This window comes from Ammodytes marinus (assembly GCF_949987685.1).
Source record: "Ammodytes marinus genome assembly, chromosome: 17".
NCBI lineage: Eukaryota > Metazoa > Chordata > Actinopteri > Uranoscopiformes > Ammodytidae > Ammodytes > Ammodytes marinus.
Window position 1 is genome coordinate 18,577,081 of NC_137221.1, and position 22,048 is coordinate 18,599,128.

The 22,048-nt window shown below is 40.6% G+C and overlaps 2 protein-coding genes across 2 annotated transcripts in view; both read right to left on the bottom strand.

Annotated features, from left to right (window-relative positions):
* Positions 1-263: 263 nt before the first annotated feature.
* asb4 (ankyrin repeat and SOCS box containing 4) lies at positions 264-2,633 on the bottom strand (the record flags this gene model as incomplete). The annotated part of the gene is made up of 6 exons (XM_080046143.1): positions 264-452; positions 764-877; positions 1,013-1,260; positions 1,371-1,613; positions 1,735-2,034; positions 2,456-2,633. 6 exons carry the CDS (start codon positions 2,631-2,633, stop codon positions 264-266), a joined length of 1,272 nt encoding a protein of 423 aa, XP_079902269.1.
* A 3,273-nt stretch (positions 2,634-5,906) lies between these two features.
* ppp1r9a (protein phosphatase 1, regulatory subunit 9A) overlaps positions 5,907-22,048 on the bottom strand; it is a gene marked incomplete at both ends in the record, with an annotated part of 39,584 nt that continues 23,442 nt past the window's right edge. Inside the window, 15 exons of the mRNA XM_080045875.1 lie at positions 5,907-6,089; positions 6,477-6,659; positions 6,877-6,900; positions 7,447-7,566; positions 8,644-8,688; positions 8,891-8,939; positions 9,164-9,217; positions 9,478-9,529; positions 9,700-9,838; positions 10,678-10,763; positions 12,254-12,389; positions 13,469-13,565; positions 14,738-14,967; positions 16,066-16,119; positions 18,751-18,903. Of these exons, the coding sequence (XP_079902001.1) occupies positions 5,907-6,089; positions 6,477-6,659; positions 6,877-6,900; positions 7,447-7,566; positions 8,644-8,688; positions 8,891-8,939; positions 9,164-9,217; positions 9,478-9,529; positions 9,700-9,838; positions 10,678-10,763; positions 12,254-12,389; positions 13,469-13,565; positions 14,738-14,967; positions 16,066-16,119; positions 18,751-18,903 (1,605 nt within the window). The remainder of the gene's footprint in view (positions 6,090-6,476; positions 6,660-6,876; positions 6,901-7,446; positions 7,567-8,643; positions 8,689-8,890; positions 8,940-9,163; positions 9,218-9,477; positions 9,530-9,699; positions 9,839-10,677; positions 10,764-12,253; positions 12,390-13,468; positions 13,566-14,737; positions 14,968-16,065; positions 16,120-18,750; positions 18,904-22,048) is intronic.

Consider the following 22,048-nt stretch of genomic DNA (forward strand, 5'->3'; position numbering starts at 1 on the left):
GGCAAGAATCTACAATGCATCTAGTACTGAAGCAGAGGTTAGAATGGAAGGAAAACATTTTTTTTACAGATTTGAGAGAAAAAATCTATTGTATTTCTGGCTAACAAAAAAAATGGTCCATGCGCAAGCACTTGTTGTGGAGGGCTTTGTCAAGTGTTTGTTCTGCCCGTTAGTGGAGTATCACTGAGCATGAGCTTGAGCTGCAAGGTGGAGTCCCCAACTCCACCTTGCAGCATTTTCACTGTCGTGTTGAAGTCTCTTGGTCAGTACAGCATCCCCTCAGGCTCCAGTAAAACGTATTTCTTCATAGGTGGTGGCAGGGGAAGCTGTGCTACACCTGTGTGGCAGAACCAACCCAGGCCGGCTCTGACGGCACACCTGCTCAGGTGAAGCAGGCTGCGAGGACTGTTGCTGCAAACTGCAAACATGGAGTCGTAGAAGTCTTTGTGTCGCTGAGGAAACAAAAAACATTGTAGTAAAAAAAGTACAAAGTTGATTATTAGAAAGTAATGTTTTAAACGCATGTAGTGTGTTCGCACCTTTATCCCCCCTGTACATGTACTGTCGCTGAATAATGTTTTAACTACAAAATATCACCTGAATTTCTTCCCCCATGGTTGTATAGCAGGAAAAAGCCTACCTTTCATAACAATTTCTTTGTATTTCTAACTTAGGTTTCAACATAGAGAGTCTTAACTTTCTACTTGAGTGTATAATGGAAACACACTTCATACTATCCATTTGGAGTAAATCATTTTAGTACCATGTAGCAGTCATCAGGAATGACAGCCATCCACTTATTTGTGGGCTTTAAGCGTTCATAAGAATTGACCACGATTTCTACTGCTCTGGGGAAGTCGTGGCCGGACTCCAACATCTGCACCAAACAAAACACAACATGACATTATACAAGGATCTTTTGCTACTGTATCAAGAAGAAGTTTATGACGGATGGCGTAGTTGCAGTAACTGGTAAAATACAATCTCACAACATCTGTGCACGTCCTTGTACCTTGTGGAACTGGGGTGGGTAGATGCGTGCTGCGTTGAAGTTGAGGAGCAGCTGATAGCAGAGCTCCGGTATGGCCATAGGCCTGACCTCTGTGACTTTGATGACATACTGAATGGGGGAACAGCCGTTCATGTCCATGGAATTAGCATTCCCTCCGGCCTCCAGCAGCATCTGCAACATGACATGATCACAGTTCCAGGCTGCCTTGTGAAGAGCTGTTTTAATGTCCTCATCACTGAGGTTTGGATCTGTAACGAAAAGGGAAACGTTGTAGAAAAAAAACACCTTCTAAGTCTTAGTCTCCATGGTACACGGCCATGTAAATGTATGTAGTGTAGATACTGGTCCAAAAACACACCCGCCTGGTGGTCTAGCAGCAGGCGACACACCAAATGGTGGTCTTCGCTGTAGGTTTGCTGTTTAGCGTCCAAGGCCCAGCAAGCTGCAGTGATCAGGGGAGTCTCCAGGAGAAAGTTGACTGCATTCACAGACGCTCCTTGGGCCAAGTAGAGAGCCACTAGCTCTGGGAGGCCGTATTTGGCTGCTGTGTGTAACGGTGTGTCCTTATCATGGCTTTGGCTTGGCATATTGACCTTTGCACCTTTATGGGGAAATGGAGTATTGAGTTATTTTGAATGTTTTTACACTGTACAGGTGCATCTCAAAAAAATTCATCCATCTTCTGAATATATCCTATTACGCATGCACATTTGTGCCCTGACCTTTGAGGATGAGCTGTTTGGCGCAGTCCAGAGCCTCCCTGGTAATGCAGTGGTGCAGTGGTGTGTGTCCGCTCAGAGACAGGCTGTTGAGCTTCGCCCCGTGAGCCAAAAGCAAGGCAACAAAGTCGGGGTTGGAGACAGAGCAGGCCACGTGCAGCGGAGTCTTCCCGTTGGGCGTCCGGTTGACGGCTGCACCTTCCTCAAGAAGCACCAGTGCTGTTTCCAGAGCGTTGTGCATCACACACACATGAATACCCATGGCCCAGGACTTCTCCATTTTATGTTCTGGGAGCCAATAACCGGTAGGAAATATGACAACCAATGATGGGATCCTACAAGAAAACAATATATTTCAGTCACGTTTAGAATTTTAGAAGTTATGTGATGTCTGTTTTGTGCGATTTCCTCTGTGCAGCTACAGACCAAAGGTGCTTTTATGATTTATGTATATTCACATATCATAGTGGCTTTATTCATATTGCATATGCTTTTTGCCCAGTAGCCTGACCATGTACATTATTGTATTTTACCTCCTGTTGACAGTGTTTCTTGTAATGTCTAGCTTTATGATCAATGGGCAAATAGCACCACCAGGTGGATAAACTACAGAACTGACAACCTAACTTGGATATTTGGAAGGCGTTAACGATCTGTTTTTCTCAATAGAAGCTTTTTAAAAAACGTAGATCTTGTAGTCACATGACATATGGATCAATCTCACCTTGTTTGTATGAGGCCAGTACCATGTCGGGGTCATCCACTTCCAGCACAGTGTCAATGTCTAGTGTTCTGGTGTGTAGGATCTGAAGAACCTTTTGGACGTCGTTGGCCTGCAATGCCTCCAGAAACTGTTGTTTCAGCTGTTTGACAGCCAGACTTCTGGGGCTGGACTCCTCCATGAACTGCCAATCAGAAGGGCCTGGCTGCTGCTTGTATTGCTCTGCCATACCGGCCGGCTCGGACGCTAACACTCTCCACAGAGCATGGACCAGATTGGAAGTGAAGTCACAAATGGCAATAATGAAGGTGTTAAGCATACCCCACACTGGAAGGCCTCCATGAGCAGAGAGGTGTAGGAAGGACAACGGAAATGAAGTAGAAGAAGAGGGGAAACATGTGACAGTCGGCACAAGGAAAAATAGACCTGGAGCAAAAATAGGTTGAATATAAATAGAAAGGTAGAGAGGGAGGGACGGGGGACTTGAGAGCTACAGCTGACTCTGGCTGACCTGACCTTAGGCCACATAGTCCGCTCACATGTCCACAGAGAAAAGGGAGGATGTGCTCACATGGTAAATATAACAGGCCACGTGAATATGTCAGGGAATAGCAAATGTTTCAAAGAAATCGGCTTATTCTCGTCTTCTTTTTTTTCTGTCTTAATATGACTGAATGAAATCCATATTAGATTTTCTTATATGAAAGTATTTTGCATATAACATGGGACATTTTAGACAGTGAATAATGAAAAATATACAATCATTAACAGTCATAATTCTGCAAAAAGTTTGGCTACACAGGGTTCTGTCTGAAAACTACCAGTCAAACTATATGTACGGTCAGAAAGTCAACAACAACAACAAAAAAGTCAGACAATGGTGAAAAAAAAGAGAAAAAACAACAGCAAACTATGGACAGTGGCTGCACATTTTATTCTGTGTGACAGAAAGCTGCCCAAAACTTTTCAGAATGCAAACAAAAGAGAGCAAAGGTCATGACAAAACAGGAGGAGTAAAAGCATGGCTAGCAGTTTGTGGTGATTATCTTTTTGCTCTTTACGTATACACGAAAGACAAACCCTTCCAGACGCGACTCAAAAAAAGTTACGTTACGTTTTCGCCTGCCTGGAGCACCAGGGTCTCATCCATACGTCGTTGGTTTCGTCATCATGCCAGGCAAGCTCAGTCAAGCACATAGAAAAAAAGATCCAGGAGTCACATTTTGGCTTCAGGTGTGAACTTTTTAGCCTCCTCAGCCCTCAGACAAACACATACTGACACATTAGAAAAACAAGGCGTCTTTAGGATTCTTACAGCGTATTGCTCTCAGTGTTGAACTATACATACAAAAGAGTCAAAAGAGCGCAGTCGGGCGGACTGGCTTGACGGGGGGAGCATGGGAGCGAGGGCGGGGGGAATTCACAGAAGAGGTTCAAGTGTTACAAAATATTTCATAAGAATACACCATGAGCAGTTTATTGGAGTAAACACTGGAGCAGCACTACGGTCGTATTAAGAGGAAAAACCACGAGCACGATAGGAGAGTATTACTGTGTCTTCTTCTTGCTTTGCATTTTCCAAACAACCATTATAATCTAAATCACTTTTAATGAACAGGTTTCATTACGTTTTGGCAATAGGAAGTAATCATACAATTCTGGATAAATCATTTCAAGGTGTTAATAATACTCTTATTTTTTTTTGTTGTATAAGTTATCATAAACAGTAGTCAGTTGCTTCATTAAATACAGAAATAAATAAATAATAACATTAATATATCAGTGATACCTGTGGCATTGCGTGGAGGTATCTGTTAACCAGTACTAATTCTTATTGTTCTTAAGCTGTCCACAGTGCACCAGGCAGTCAAAAGGGAATCTCAACCAAAGCTGCCTTGGCTTCTATCACGGTGACACTGGAGTCTCTATATTTCAATGTAAACCTACGGAATGATTCTTGGGAATGATAAAGAAGTACCACAGGGAACGTGTCTCTCGGTGAGCTTCGTAATCCTAAAATATATAAAATAATGCAGAAAATACATATGTCAAAATAATTAGAAACGGTATATATTTTTTTAATCTAACAAGTAAAATCAAAATGTTTCAAGTCTTACTGACCCCGTTTCGTAAGAAAATTAAAACTATATATTGCATCCATCGGGTGCAAAATTTCCAGTGTAACATCAGAAGACAAATTCTGGACTTTATCACAAAGATGACCCATCTATATGGCAGCATTCCTAAATATTATTCAAAGTATTCCAAACCAATTTGCATGGTGAACTTTGACCTGTCATTGTTATGAAAGAAAGAAAATAGCAATCAGAAATGTTCAGTCTACTATCTGTGTTTGTCGACACTCACACAGAAAAGATTTCAGAAAAATTCTACTACTCTAGAATTTCTAAAGGCAGCGGCGGGGCAATACTTTGTTATTGAGAGAGAATATAAAAAGAGGTCAAAAGCAGGTTACAAGCGGAGGTCAAAGCAACATTATGCATATAAGCAGGAAGTTTAGTTTGAACACTTTTTTTTGTTTTTGTGACGGGTTTGGAGAGGTACAAATTCCACGATTACATTATACCTGAAGTCTCCACATAGAGTCTCCATTAGAAACCAGTCCAATGAGTACAGTATGTCCTCGTCGCCATTCATACTTGGGGACTGCTTTAGTGTGGTACATGTATACTGTAAGGAGCATTGGACAAGCCAGTACAGAGGCTCAATTTACAGTGTTTGCTCTTCCAGTGTTCTTGCAAGTACTGAGAGATTTTTCTCTCCCAATGAAACTTGGTCCCCACTTCAGTTCCACTGTTGCCTTCTTGACTAGTGAAAGTAAGCAGCATGGGGACACCAAGTGGTGGGAGAAGGGTACTGCCTCATACAGTATAGTCCACCGCACAGGCCTGACCTGCATGTGCATGGTCAAAGCAACGGAGCCATTTCACTGATCTATGTACCTATGTAATAGGTTAAACATGAGTCTATCAAAATGGCACGTCAGACAAATGTGTATAAATCACTGTACATGTACATGGTTGTCATGTCTACGGACAGCTCTGAAGGTAATATGGGGTGAGGATGAGGTGAACTTTTCACAGACTTACTCTGGATATGAATAAATACATCCAATGTACAGCAAGAAATAAATAGAACAGAGTAAATTCTTAAATGGCTAAAATCAGAGGATGGGTGTAAAATGAGGCCAATGAACGAGGAAACATCCTATTATCCAACTGCTCATTTTGGTTAAATCTGCTCGGTGAAAAAGTCACTCAACAACCTCTGAGAGCAGGGTGTTTAGCCCCACCACTGAGATCTATTGAACTACTGAGTAGGGGATCATCTGGGTTCATTTTGCGGTGGGGGGGGGGCCTACTGAAGTTCTACTCCTCAAGATGCTACTTACTGTGGTGCTACAGTAACGCGGGAGGTGATATAACACTTCACTTCACTCTGCTGCACTTTCTCTGCGCTCCTCTTTCTGCTGCTGCTCCAGCTCTCTCTTAAGTAGCTTCTCTCGCTGTTTCTCCACTTTCTCTCGGTTCCTCTTGGCCTTGTCCATCAGAACTTTAAGGTCTTTGATTTTCTTCTTGATCAGGGCACGGTCCTGGGAAGAAGTAACTCCAAGGGCCTGAAACATATAAACACACATAAGCATTTTTCTTTATTTGGCCTACATATGTACCTATAAAATGAATTGCCGAAAGGAAAGATAATTTATTTCGAAATAAACTCTGGCAAGCATTGGTATAGAGCAATTTCTTGTACTTACTGGTCAACATTTATTCCATTAGTAATATATCTGTTTGCTTTAACATATGTTTGTGAGCACAATATAAGTGTCTGTATGTAAGTGTGTATTCAAGTGTCTTTGAATGACCTCCAAAAAAGTGCTTTATAAATAAAGTAAATTATTATTATTATTATTATTATTATTGTTATTATTATTATTATTATTATTATTATTATTATTATTATTATTATTATTATTATTATATAAGCAAAAGCTTTATCTCACCTTGAGCTCAGCGCTCTCCAGCTGTAGCAGCTGTTCTCCATCTATGTTTTGGGCAGTGAATTCTGGGACATGGTGTTCTAAGTTAAGGCCCATAAGCCACTGGGCCACTTCCTGGGAGGTCCAGTCTGTGATGCTGCGGTTCTGCCACTGATACGGCTTTGAAAACTGTCCCTCGTCTAGGATCTGAACATATACAAGAGGGACAGAGAGAGAGAAAAAAGGAGATTAGTTTAAAAAAATACAACACACAATATTTAACCATGCTTTAAAAGTTTAATTTACAGAGATCCAAAAAACACATTCAAGGCAAGAAATATATTCTGTGTCATGAATGACGTGTGGGAATCAAACACAGACAAAGAGCTTAAACTCAACAGACATTCATGCAGAAAAACCTCACCTCGTCATCTACCATATCCAGACTCTGAATGTGGCAGCATTGAAAACAAAAAGAAGTTGACTGGGTTGTTAACAGAGATAAGACAATATGGCTTCCACTAGAGCAGAAACATCATTTGAATACAATGAGCCTGAACAGGTGAATTGATTTTTAGTTTGTTCTTTTTCTGCTGGAAGAAAGGGAGAAAGAAGCTGCTCCCTGGCAGGATAATGTTTCTTCCTGTCAGTGATATTAATCAAAATAACAAATGGGTGAACTGAGAACAATGAAAAAGAATAAAATGCTGTATTGTGTGATTAAATTCATTTTTTTTGTTTAGGTTGAATACATACAGCACATACAAACAAACAAACCCAGAGATGTCTTCATGTGTACGCAGTTGGGATCTGTTAGTTAATTTGTTTGAAGTAAATATACTTTGACATTCAATGTGGTGAAATCAATCTCCTGTTTTATATTTGTTTGACATTTTTGAAAATGCATTTCATCTGGCTAACCATGGCCTAAAAAGTGAACTTCCATTAAACAAAAGGGAACATATTTTCCGTTTCCAACTTTCCATGCATATACCTCGTCTGAAGAGAGCGGCAGGGTGTGTGAGCGTCCCGACATCTTGGCTTCATTCAGCAGCCCGCTGATCTCCACAGAGCTGCTGCTGCTGGCACTCAGATCATCGTTCAAAGAGGGGCCCTGGGAAATCAACAACACACTCATAAGACCGGTGGTGACAGCACACTGGCTCTGAGGCTCAATTTAGTTGATTAGATAGAGTGCTTCTCTACTTCTATTTGTTAAAGAGATATACATGATGAGGAGACAATGAATTAGGAAAATGGAGACTTCTCCTATGAGCATGTACTGCAATGATAGACATGCTTCATCCTACTATTTGGCAGTCAATATAAAGTCACAGTAGATTTAAACTACTTGATAGACAACAAGATTATTAGATTAGTGGTTAGAAAATGCTGTGGCTGGATGCTATCCAACTCCAAAAAAAATCTGTCTGTGTGTCCTTGTGAGTGTTATATATAGAGGGTTAGGAGATTCTTAAAATAAAAGTACTAAGAATCAGGATCAGACAACCACATACATGCTGATGATTTTGAGTTCAAGTGTAGACCGTTGGCTTACATTTAGCGACAGTATAAACTGAAGATTTAAGGTGATCTTTGAATTTCTGTCAAAGCAAGACTCATCTCACAGGTTCAGACTTTCAGCTTTCTGGGCCCATGCTTTACTTAACAGCTCCACCACATAACTGTTAATGTGCATATACTCAGTGATTTATCATGTCCTTTTCAACCCTGTGGTCACCACGTCCTATATTATACAGGATTAGAAACGGTTTTCACGAAAGTTCCAACACTGCAGCAAACGCCCATTTTAACAAGTTTAATCGTATTATATTAGTGTGACAATTAACTGATTCGAGATGCATCATGAAACAAACTCATTTTCATGGGTAACACTTGGGAGCAGATTTTCCCATCAAAGTGGAATTTGATCAGACCATATGATTGCTTAAATGGACATTTTTTTACAGTGTGGCTGAACACATAATTAAGGTTATGAAAGATAGTAAGGATTATGAAGGATAGTAAGGATTATGAAGGATTGTATACTCCTTGTTTTTTTTCCAATTAATAATGGCAATTATGCCTTGTACAACTGCGGTACAACAATTAGCAACTGAGTACCAACTAATTTTCATTTCAGTGGATTGAGGTACTGTATTATCTGAAAAAACACAGCAGAATACGATACCAAGTAATATGAATAGGAGAAGAAGTGGGGCCATGTAAGAGAGGTCTGTTCAACAGAAACAACACAATACATCAAAGCTTAATGGCATACCATAAGAACACTTGACATCAAAGTATGAAAGTATCAGCGCGTAGGCCTGTTCTGGCTTATTGTGACATTATAGAAAGCAAGGCAAAGTGTCCTTTAATGTCCTCACTGTAAAGTAAATTATTACTTATCGAATGCACAGTCAGCAAACCTCATGTACCTTGGCCTTGAATTTCTCTGGACTGTCCTCTACCGATAGCTCTGTGGAGCTGAGGGAGAGAGAGAGAGAGAGAAATGGAAGGATGGAGGTCAATGGGGATGATTAATACATCACACCTCCATAAACTGTTTCTGCACCAGGACTCCTTTAGAAAAAGATACAACTCAAACATCCAGACGTTCCAGTTAGTGCCAGAGAAGCAGAAGAAAAGTAACGGTGAAACTCAGTTAATATTACAGTATCATATATCAAATAATGCCGTTTATTATTTACCTGTTTCCAGGTGAAGCTCTGCGATCCTTCAGTTTAGATTTCCTGAGGGAGGACCTGAACAGAACAAAGCACGATTCACTAAACAGATTTGAGTTCCAGTGGAATTATAGAGTAACTTTTTAGTGCTCTGTTTAATAAACTGAACTACTTGTATTGTGTGTGAGGAGTGGGGAGATAAATCACTTATGGTCCCCATATAATCACAAAAAAAGGACAAAATATTCATATTTTACTACTTTTCCTTCACCGTCTGTCATGCATTGTTGATTTTATGTGAACAACTCAAAACGGCATTTCACTGTTTGTCATCTTACCCAGGGTCCAGAGCGGGTTCATCCAGAGTGTGTGAGGAAACAGCAGGAGAACCTGAGATCACAAACACCCCACACTGACATTACTTCTACTTCAAGTGAAGAGCTAACATAGCATTTAAAATAAAGAAGGAATATGATATTGAGAGAAGATATACAGAAGATGTATTGGTGACCATTCGATCCTTCACTATGGGATGTAGTGAGGGTGCAGTGTGTACTAACCGTCCTGGTACAGTGTTCGCCTGGGGGAGCTTTCTGCACTTCCATGGGCCCTGATGACTGCAGCTCCTCCGTCGCTTGAAACTGCGCTACGAATGGAACCAGAACGACTGTGGGCCGGACTGCCGTGCCCCTCAAAGATCTAAGATAGGAAGAAAAGAAAAGAAAATATGAAGCAAATGAAGAAGAAGGGAGGAGGACACATTGGGAAGGGTTGGAAAGGGAGTGGGACGAGGACAAATAATGAGAAATGAGAGAGGGTAGAGAGAATTGTAATTGAAATAAAATAAAAATTTGAGGCTCGAACGTGGTTAGGAAGAGAAAAAGAAGTCTTAAGGGCAATCAAAGTGCCTGATCTGAACAGCTCGTGCTGCCGACTAATCTGAAAGAAGTCACTTGACATGATTTCACCATTTCTAATTCCTCGCTCTCCCAGTTCCCCTGGAAGACTCACACACAGCCCGTTTATCTGTGCTCCTGCCAATTTTTGATCCAGTTTTTTAGCGAGTTGTTCATCCAATGTTAACTCATTCCTGCTCTAGTCGAGTTAGGTGACAGCATTAGCCAGACGAGAGCCTTTCATCCACAGACTGTGGCTGTTATTATCACACCGGGAGAGACAATAAGTTGTGACAGACTTAATTAGTGCCGCAGAGCAAGACACAGCAATTAATCCATTAATGGAGTAAAGTGGAATGGACAGGGGTTAAAGATACACAAACGGGAGGACACACACAGACACACAGACACACACACACACACAGACACACACACACACACACACACACACACACACACACACACCCTGTGGTGAAATTAAAGACATGATAAAAGAGTACAGAATATTGGAGCGTATTATAAATCACATCGTTCCACATCGCATCTGGTTAATATTTCAACATATGTTGCTAATTAAGAAATCTGTTGGTTGCTGAAAAAAAGAAAAATGTGCGTGTGAGAATGTGTGTTTATTATACAAACCTCTCCCTCTGTAGAGCTGATGCTGTCGCGGGCAACTGCTCTGTAGCTCATCTTTTTGCTGGGTGAGTAGGAGCCTTCCCTCAGGTCTAGAGTCACAAACAAACAGACACACACAGACGCGCACACACACACACACACACACACACACACACACACACACACACACACACACACACATGAGAGAGAGAGAGGTTAAAACAAAATTATTAAGCTTGACAAGGTACACAAAAATATATACATACGATGCATTGGTTCGTCAGATGCATTCGTCCATATTAAGTGAGTTTTCTTTCATTTCCATCCTATGAAGAGTCACTGAAGTTGCCCTGGCCCCAGTGTTGATACCCAAATTAAAGTATTATATTCAGAAGACATCAACTCAGTCAGTATATCAAGTCTTGCCCCACAGGGTAACACCATTAATTAGACAGGAGATTATCATTTCTCTGCTCATTCCCAGAGTGCACGGGGAGACGTTGTCTGAAAGATCATTTCAGTAGATTGTTTTCTTCCCTTGCCACATGCTCTCCCACACAAAGTTATATCCCACTACAGCCATCTCCCTCAAAGCGGGCTTTTGAATATTGCATAACGACTGCGTAATGCAGATCATCGCAGATTCAGTTACTCTGTTATCCCATCTGCACTGTACAGAAGTAGATACACTTCTCTGTGCGCACTCCGACAGATGCAGCCGCTGAAATAAAGCCAGCAAAGCTTAAAAAGACTTGAGGAGAACAAAGCCACAAAGATGTGATCAATTGGGATTACGTGTTTGTTTTTGTTTTGCAGAGCTACAGTCAGAGGGAAAGTGCATGTGAAGGTGAAAGCAGTGGATCAAATGAATCCAGGCCTAACTCTTTGTGTGTGTGTGTGTGTGTGTATTGCATTTTGTGTTTGTGAGTCTGTTTACAACCAACATGAACTCTTGGCCACATGACAATCCAATGTTTTCAGTGTCCTTCATAGGGAAGGGTCAATAAACTACAGGGGCCAACATTGTTAAGTGGCATCATGGGTCATTTTAGGGCCAAACAAAGATTATAGGTTCTTAGTTGATACTTTATTGAAACAGGAAATGCATAAGACACATTTCTAAAGTTTGATTGTAAAACACATGAATATGAGGGGATCCCTTCGAGATGCCACTCCATTCCATTAAGTAAAAATGTGTCTTGTCAAAAAAGCTTATTCGCTTTATTGCTGGGAGTTAGATGTATAAACTATACAACTCGCATGTCTGTCAGTTCCAGATGAAGCTAGAGCAAGAGACGGTTAGCTTAGTTTAGCATAAAGAGTGGGAACATCGGGACACATCTAGCTAGCCTGAACCCGTCACTTTCTGCCTATAGCACTTCTAAAGCTCTCTTATTAACAGGTTATATATTTTTTGTTTTACGATATACAACATGTCCATAAGTGAGTTTTAGTTGCTGGTAGGTGGATTTGGTTACCTCTGCACAGAGCCAGCAAAGAAAGTGCATACTGCACCAAAATGTAGAAGTATACCTTTGAAGAGAAATGAGAAATATGATAATATTGATTCTAGCTGAGACCAGTTTCCTCACAAACCCACCTCTAGCTTGTGCTATGGCCCTTTTAGGGCTGTTCTGCTGAGCACTCAGCCTCTCAGCACTGTTGCTGTTGTTGTTGTTGACCTGGATGCCATTCTGCTTCATCAGCTGCATTAGCTCCGACTCTAATGCTGCAATCTGTAGAAGGAAGGGAACAGGTCGATGTTAATTAAAACAGTTGCTTCAAAGCACGGACACAAACGGCCTACATGATGAGGAGCGCATTATGCATCTTTTGATACCCATTTGAAAACACTTAAGTCTCTCATAGTGTTTGAATCCACAGTACATTACTACTGTGTCGGTCAAGTGAAAGCATTAACATCCTGTCTAGCTGTTAGCTTTCATTCCGGATCATGCAATTTGTCCACCACTGTAGCTTGTGCCACATTTAACCACCCAGGTGAATTGGAAAAAAGGGTGCTCAGTGTGATCAGACAGTTGGGTGGACTGCCCCCTCAACTGTGGGGCATGGCCAGAGATGTAAGCAGAAAACAACACATCTGCCATGTTTTAAGAGTAGGAAAGCAGGAAATCAATACAGAGTTATACAATAGAACCAACCAGAGGCACCTGGATACCTTATCTGTCCACTGCCACTGTACAAGAAAGAGAAAACCTTTCTGTGGAAGTCATGATGGAAAACATAGTGCTGTTACAAGACAAACAGATCTTTATGATGAGATCAATGACTGGACTGGGATAAAGGTGGAGTCAGCCACTCTGGAGAACGCTTGTCGTAGAAATCACTTTGTCAAAATCAGTGAATATCTCCCAACGGTGTGTGTGTTAATACAGAGCCTAGGCTCTGTAAACTGATACAGTATGTAAACAGGGTGTGTAAACAAAATGGCCCACCGTAGCTAGCAACATGCCCGTTTATAAAGCCGCCAAGGCTGTGTATTAACACTGGGTTTTCTTTCAGTTCACAGTATGTACAGGTAGCAGATTATGTGGAGATATTCACTGATTTTGACAAACTTAATTTTGACAACAAGCGTTCTCCAGAATCACTGACTCCACCTTTAATTTCTCTCACACATTAACAGCCTATGCTATAAAAGAAAATGTACTGTATAAAAATATTCAATGTGCAAAACACCATGATCTTGAACTGCACAGTTCATCAGTTTTTATTTTAACCTAACAGAGAGTTAAGCAGAGAAATATGGATGTGAGAGGTGGGCAGCGTAAATATTAAAAGCCATCTGGTTTACCCTGACTTGCAGTCCCTGGATCTCAGCCAGGTGAGCCTTCTCAGCCTCCTCCAGCCGCCTCCTCTCTGCATCCTCCTTCTGGATTAAATCCACCTCTCTGAAGAGACAAGAGGAAGGAGGGATCGTTATGTGCTGAGTAGGTGTCCAATACATTTATGTGTGTGTGCGCATGTTTCACCATGTGTGAAGGTGCCTGCCCCTCGCTTAGCTGGGGCCAGAAGGGAGCCTAGGCTGTTTACGGACTAATTTCACTCTGACCCTGGTGCATAGATACACAAACGGGAGGACACACACACACAGGCACACACACACACACACACACACACACACACACACACACGCAAATCAACACATTCATTTAAATCCCTAAGAATCCTAATTATAGCGGTTTTCTCACTGATATTTTTCCTCTCTTCTGCTGCTCAGTCCTCTGCTACAGATCAGCATGGATAGTTTGTCTCATGGGTTCCTTTCCATTTGGCCCGTAGAGCCAGAGCCAATTAGAGGCAGTCAGACCGCAGCTGAAGCATGGGAGGTTGTGATGGGACTGACCATAGAGATTAACGCACTGCAAAACAGGAGGACTGCACTGCATAAGAATGAAAACTCAGCCCCTTACTGTTGAAACGGAACAAGACTTGGGTTAGCAAAAGAGCCGCTTTGCCTCACGGACTGAAATGCAGTACAGTAGATATTCTACTCTTCTCTGTTCATGGAGGCTAGAGAGGCTGGGAAAAGTAGTGTTGGTCTAAAATAAATGTAATGAAAGTGTATGTTCAATGGCAGGATTGATAACATGAAATGGTTCAAGTATTGGAATTATAATAGACATGTAAATGATGTTCCATCTAAAACTATCAAGCGCCACTTTTTCAGAAAGTCGAGGAGACAGAGGTGGTTCAGAAATAGAAGAAAAAAAGTGAGCCCATGTTGAAAAGATCATCTCAGATTCAGAATCAGCAGGGCTCAAAGTAAGGTCTGGGTAAGGTCTTTCTCTCCCAACAAAATGAGCAACACTTTCATCAATTTCAGGCATAAGTAGTAAAGTAAAATATAATTGCTTTTGGGCTTGTACCAGAAAGTATACAATTATTCATTACAAACTGAACTGTTAAAATAAATGCAGCTTAGTTCCTCATCCAACTAGGATTTCTTGACAGAATTTTTTTTCTTGAAATAGCTTGCCACATCTTCCATATTCAGAACATATTCCTCCCTCCATCCACCAATCAAAGGTTTACACGGCCAGTTCAACCCAAGTTCACTCACTTCTGCTGGAAGTCTTTGATGAGTTTCTTGGCTTTGTTGTACTTCTTCTCCAGAGTTTGATACTGTGCCTGGGCCTCCTTCAGGTGCTCGTTGACCGTGTGGCAGAGGGTCTGGGCCTCGATCCAGTAGCTCTCCAGCTTCAACATCCTCTCCTTGTTGTCCTCGATGCTGGCCTTCAGCTGGCTCTTCTCCTTCTCCCAGCGCTGCTTCTCCCGCTCCACTGACGTCAACTGGAAGAGGACCAAAAACTACTTTAGCCACAACATGGGAAAATATTAAAAAGGTGGAGTCGGCGATCCTGGAGAACGCTTGTTGTCAAACAGGTAAGAGGATCATGAGGAGATATTCACTGATTGAAAAAAAAAAGTGAATATGACAGCAAGCGTTCTCCAGAATCACCAACTCCACCTTTAATAGGAAAGTGCACTTCTCTAATACCAAGTAAGGGGAGGTTATTTAGATATTCCAAAATTGTATTGTGTTTTGGAATGATATTGTTCATGTTCTACCAGATTTTATAGTTTGTCCCACACACCAAAGCTTTAGTAATCTTTTTTATATTTGTGTTGTCTGCAACTACAACTAAGGCAATATTATAAACCAAAACAAACCCAGATTTAAAAGATTAGGAATGATCACACAAAGCTGGTCAAAGGAAAATCCTCCACAAAGGTTTATTATTATTTTTTATTATTTTAAGAGATGCAGGTCAAATTTAGTTCACATCCATACTCCCTTAAAGTCCTTTAAGGCACCTCTTCCTTGATACATATTATCAAATCAACTCTAAGCACATTGGTTCTGTGAATTAATCGAATAAGGCCATTAAAATTGGAGAATGTATATCATTTATACAATTTAGATGAGTATATAGGTAAACAAGCACACATATGCACACACAGAAAGCTTCTGGATAGCAAATTAAATAAATAAACAGAAGCTTTACCAAGTGCTCTCACTTTCTTACTTAACAGACATTTGGACTCTTATCTATCTGAGGAAAAGAACACTTTGCAAGACATGGAGGGGCACACTGAAGTATACTCTACATACAATTTGAGAATGTTCTTTTCTCTGGTTATTTTGAAATATCTTATATATTAATATCTTATGTAGGTGCTTTTTTCTCTTTTTCAGCAGAAACAGATTTCTTAAAAGCCACTGTTTTATTAAAACATTTTAAGAACAAAATCGTATCCTAAAGAACTCCCACCAAACACAAACTCCTGCACAGTTGTCCTGACAAATACATTTATATATTTTTGAACTCTGAAAAACTCTTGCAACCACAACCTTCCCCCCGCGCCCTGACAGCTTTAATCCCTTACCTTGTTTTTGAGCTTCTGGATCTCGGCCTCGGTGACTGTGTGTTTGATCTGGAGCTGTAGGGAGCAGAGAGAGAGAGAGAGAGAGAGAGAGAGAGAGAGAGAGAGAGAGAGAAGGCAGGAGAGGAAAGAGAGGGCAGTTAGATAATGAAATGCATGGCTGCGCAGGCTCTCTGTGCTGTCGATACAGTGTGACGGACCGAGGCAGACGACCCCGACCTCCCCTGACAGCAGTCCAGCTCTAGCACTGACACACACACTCTCTCAGAGGAGAGGCGAGGGAAGGCAAGAGATGGATGGATGGATGGATGGATGGATGGATGGATGGATGGATGGATGGATGGATGGATGGATGGATGGATGGATGGATGGATGGATGGATGGATAGATGGATAGATGGATAGAAGGATGGATGGATGGATAGATAGATAGATAGATAGATAGATAGATAGATAGATAGATAGATAGATAGATAGATAGATAGATAGATAGATAGATAGATAGATAGATAGATAGATAGATAGATAGATAGATAGATAGATAGATAGATAGATAGATAGATAGATAGATAGATAGATAGATAGATAGATAGATAGATGGATCGATAGATGGACAGACGGATAGATAAGATAGTTATATAGATAGCAGAAAAGAGATGAATAAAAAATCTGATGAGCTGATATCACTTTTCCCAATGAAATGGATATTTAGATGGATAGAGTTGGAGATTGAGAGAGAGAGAGAGAGAGAGAGAGAGAGAGAGAGAGAGAGAGCCACAGAAGACTTATGAAAGGAAGTTGAGATGAGCAGTCATTTTGAGGCAGATAGAGAGAGGGAGAGAGATAATGACAGAGCAGGCCTAAAGGAGAGAAGAGGAGATGGAGAAAAAGAACTGGATGCGGAACAAGATATGTGGAAATGGGAAAAGACTAGGGCTCAAGTGAGTCAGAAATAGAGGAAAAGGGGAAACTGTATGGTAGAGTTTGAAGTGTAACAATGGCTATGCTTTATTTTATCTTTCGAAGACAGATTCTTCAAAGTCTGCCCTAAAACAATCGCCCAGCCAAGACTGTAAAGTTGGAGGATACAACTTGAATTCATTTACTCAGACTGCTGATATTAAATTCAGATAAACCACAACTCACAACATACAGTAACAAAGAACACAGTCTGTATCTGCCCGTCCCAACACTTGAATAAAGATTCAAATATGAGGCTTTATTAATAATAATAATAATAATAATAATAATAATAATAATAATAATAATAATAATAATAATAATAATAATAATAATAATAATAATAATAATAATAATAATAATAATAATAATAATAATAATAATAATAATAATAATGGATTGGATTTATATAGCGCTTTTCAAGGCACTCAAAGATGCTTTACAGGGTTCCAGGTTCCATTCATTCACACACAGTCAAACTGGTGGTGGTAAACTACCATAGTAGCCACAGTTGCCCTGGGGCAGACTGACGGACTTTAAACCAAGTGTCATGTTTTCCTATGGCTACACTAATGTATCTAATGCAAATCTTCATGCACTGGCATCTTTTAACCCCATTTCCTCATAGCTCAGCTGGGCATATTTAGTATTTTTGCCAGCCTTGACATCTTAATTAGAATTTAGGTTCTGTTTTTCTAATTTGATTGAGAAATGAAAATGATTAAAATGTTCATTTTAAAATTTGGTCAAATATCATAATTACATTCAGTGCATGTAACAATGCTAATTATTTCAACACCATCATGGTGATGGTCAGCTTGGTACTTTTATTCTTGATTTTTGGAGCAAAGGGCCGCATATAGAGACAAGGAAGAAGGGGGGAATAGAGATCTGTTTAAATGAAGAAAAAAAAAAGCTCAAGCTAAACTGTGGGATATAGCGGTCAAGATCCAAGGGAAAAAAATAGAAAATCGAACAAATGTATATGACCCGTGACCAGAGATAACATTATGGTTTCACTCGATATCCCCTGCGGTGCCTGCAGTGCAGCGGAAGCCATTTGTTAAATGTGTCATACAGTTATTATGGCAGTCTACAGAAAGGCTGAAGTGTTATGGTGCCAAAAACCAGTGCTGGAGTGCTCAGTCAATATTGACAGCTTCTCAGCGGCCTAAAAAGCATAAATGAGTTTACAGCCAGCAAATTATTTTTCTGTTTATAGCTGCCTTTAAGCGGCGTTCATTGTTTGCTGTGGTGGGAAACGTTTAACAAAATGGGTTTGGTATTCTCAGAGCGTAGTTGTGTGAAGAGATGCCATGATCGGGATACAAATCAATTCAAATTCAAGTTTAAGCTGTTAGCTTTCTTGCATTATCTGTGGGTTTTAACCAAACATGGGTATAATTAGAGATGAAATGAACACATGTCCTTTGTATTCACGCTTCTAATCATCCAGATTAGGATCCAACCAATCTTAGATCTTAACAAAAGAATATAACTCTGCTTAGTAAAGAAGTGGGACTAGATTGCCTTGTGTTTGTCTTTTGTTGTTTAAATGAATAATTTTTTATTTGTGTTATTTTTCTGGGGCTAAGTTATTCCAGTGGGTGTGAGGGTTTATTTATTCTTTTACATTTATTCTTCAAAGCACTGACAGAGAAAAATGTATCTGAATGTTATTCAAGAGTGGGGACTGAACTATAGATGAGGGAGCGGTATCCAAGTTTACCTCTCTGAACTTCTGGTAGAGTTTAGTGGCGTCCAACTCCGAGGGAGACAAGATGTCCTCCGACTCTGGCAAATCAAAGACCTCGATGCTTTTCTCCCCGCCGTCCACCGCCGTCCCCGCATCCTCTTCATCTGTGGCGTACTCTCCTGTCTGCTGTCAAGAGGAAACAGCAGGGTCAGCCATGTTGTGTGCTTTTACTGCAGAAAACACTTCATTCAAACAACACAGTCTACAAGGATGAGTGACTTTCTCTACGATCCTCCTGCAAGAAGAACTGAGAACTGTATTTTCTTTCATTCCAGGTGTCTGGACATTTCATATATCCTTGGTCTGTTTGTGAAATACACACAGATGATTAAATATTGGAGAAAAAAAAAACAATAAAATATAGCCAACCAATATACAGTCCATAATATGTTTTATGATTTTGGCTCATCATATACAAATTGAGTGAGGAGAAATGTTATTTCCATCTGCTTGGTTTAGGAAGTGTGGCACAATTAGAGAAAGAACTTCAAGATTTTGCTAAACAAAATTTAAATTTTTAAAGTTTGCTCTATGATTTACAGAGAACCAAGCTCCTACCATTTTGTTTTAGGGATATCGGATGCTTATTTCTGTGATTCAAATGTAATGGTTATACATTAGAGGCACAAACCGGAGTGTAGCTTCAACAGCCTGTTAGCATAATATTGTGAATGCCATGGAACCATCAGAAACCATTCAAAAGATCCTTTGAAACAACAGAAAAGCTTTAAAAAAGTTAATGTTAGATTGATAACCTAGCTAGCTACAGCTTAAAAAAACTGCTAGACTAGAAATGACAGAGGAGCATAATAGTATGAGCAGAATAAAACCAGCCAGTAAGATATACAGGCGTCCATGTGTAGCACACCTGTCTCTTTCTGTCACCCTCCACTCTCTACCATCTCTCCTCAACGCTACACCAGTCAGAGTGCATGTCCCTGTTCTAGCTGCTGCACTTTGCGTGTCGAGCAGTACCCCAAACTCATCCATTTTCCTCATAGCATCTCTTCTTTCACTTTCTATTTCGCATAAGCAATGTCATTTTAATGCTACCAGTTATATAAGATTTAGGGTAGCCAACTTACAGTAGATGTCCCAAACTTTGTAAATTTTCTTTTTTTTAAGATATTTTTTGGGCATTTTTATGCTTTATTGATAGTGCAGAGAGACAGAGGTGAAATGGGGCAGAGAGGGAAGTGACATGCAGAGTACGACCGCGGGCAGGAATCGAACCCGGGTCTGCTGCTGGGCCCGGCCCGGGGGGAGACGCCCTACCAACTGAGCTAAGGTCGCCCCCTAAACTTTGTCAAATTTAAATCGGTTTCATAGCCCGATCAGCCATGAGTGTAATCTTTTTAAAAATAAGACAAGTGTCCTAATAATATTTTGGCAGCATCAACTCATCAACGTGTAAGGAGGTAAATAGTGGTGAATAGTGCTTAATCCTAGATGTAGATGTACAAATTAAATATATTTTGTAGGCCATGATGCTGTATGCATTTGATTTGCATTTGTGTTTTTATAATGGATGTTGGCATTTGCCATTAGGCATCAGATCGACATGGATCGACTTTTTGTTTGTTGGCCAACAGACCCAATGGAGTGGTGTCTCCCTCTCAACACCACGCAAATATCCTTGTCTTACCTCCACTTTGTATTGTACAGTGCAAGTTGATTGATAGGAAGCAGATTATGAAAATTGAACAGCACTTCTATGTCTTTGTCATCTGTCGAGATTTTTCAATCACATGACACACACACACACACACACACACACACACACACACACACACACACACACACACACACACACACACACACACACACACACACACACACACACACACACACACACACACACACACACACACACACACACACACACACACACACACACACACACACACACACACACACACACACACACCTCCTCTCTCATCATCTTGCCCTATATCTTCTCCTCATCTCTTTCCCTGCACTTCCCTCCATCCCAGATAGCAGTGCTCAGGCCTGATTTGTTTGCATGCATGGCCAACACAGAGATCCATTTCCATAATAGGCTTGCTTGTTGCCATGGTACCGGCATGCTACATTAAGGTCCTATTAACTGAAGGTGGAGTTAACCATAGAACACATGGGAGGGCAGTCAAACATCAATTTGAATATGATAAATGCATGGCCTCCTTTCACATGCATGCAATCAGGAGAGGGAGGGACGATTTAGAAGAAATCTTGTTTTTTAAGAGGTTTCTTAGCATGTGATGACCCGCACTATGAATGTGTAATATGAGTATCCTGCTGACATAATGACTGTCACTTATAGGTGAAAGGGCTATGGCTGCTCCTTCGATTGGAGGAAGAGTACGTGTGAGCCACTGTTTGCAGCTTTGACTCTGTGTTAGTGTTTGCATTGACATAACTGTATTGTACATGCATTATGCACCATTGTTTTTATTGGACCTCATCTCTTTACTTGATTGAAGTTGTATTAAACATTATTGTATTGTTAAAGGTAAGTCCATTATTTAAAAAAACGCTACTGCAGCATTCATTTTAAACATCCTAAAATAATTAGCAGTTTACAAATTGTATATAACGTTAACATCAACATCAAAGTGGTCATTAGACTGGGAAACTCTGCTTTTTTATTTTTTTTAAAGATATTTTTGGAGCATTTTTTTATGCTTTATTGACAGTGCAGAGAGACAGAGGTGAAATGGGGCAGAGAGGAGAGTGACATGCAGAGAACGACTGCGGGCGGGAATCGAACCCGGGTCTGCTGCTGGGCCCGGCCCGGGTTGGGGACGCCCTACCAACTGAGCTAAGGGCACCCAACTTTTTATTTTATTTAAAGTGTTGCTTTGACTTGACTTGCTGCTAAATAATACAGAACAGCCCGAACAAGCAGATAGAATTCCTCCTTTGTCCGATATGATTAAACCCAAATTGTATGGACGTGGCGCTAAAACCCCTTTACACTGTATGTTTACCTTCACACGACCAATTCTGCAATCATCCTGAGAAATTGAAATCTTTTTCATCTCTACCATTAACCCCATATAAACGTGGCATGTGTCTATATTTGTAATAATATATAAATAAGTGTTTGTGTGCCTCCATGCTTTCCCCATGTTAGTGCTTGCCTTTTAACTGCTGACAGATGGGCATGCATGTGTGTTTGATTATATGTAATCAATGGACTGACGTGTGTTGGATGTTTATTGCTAACTGAAGGAGCCTCCCACACCTCTTGGGACAGAAGCCCGAGCAC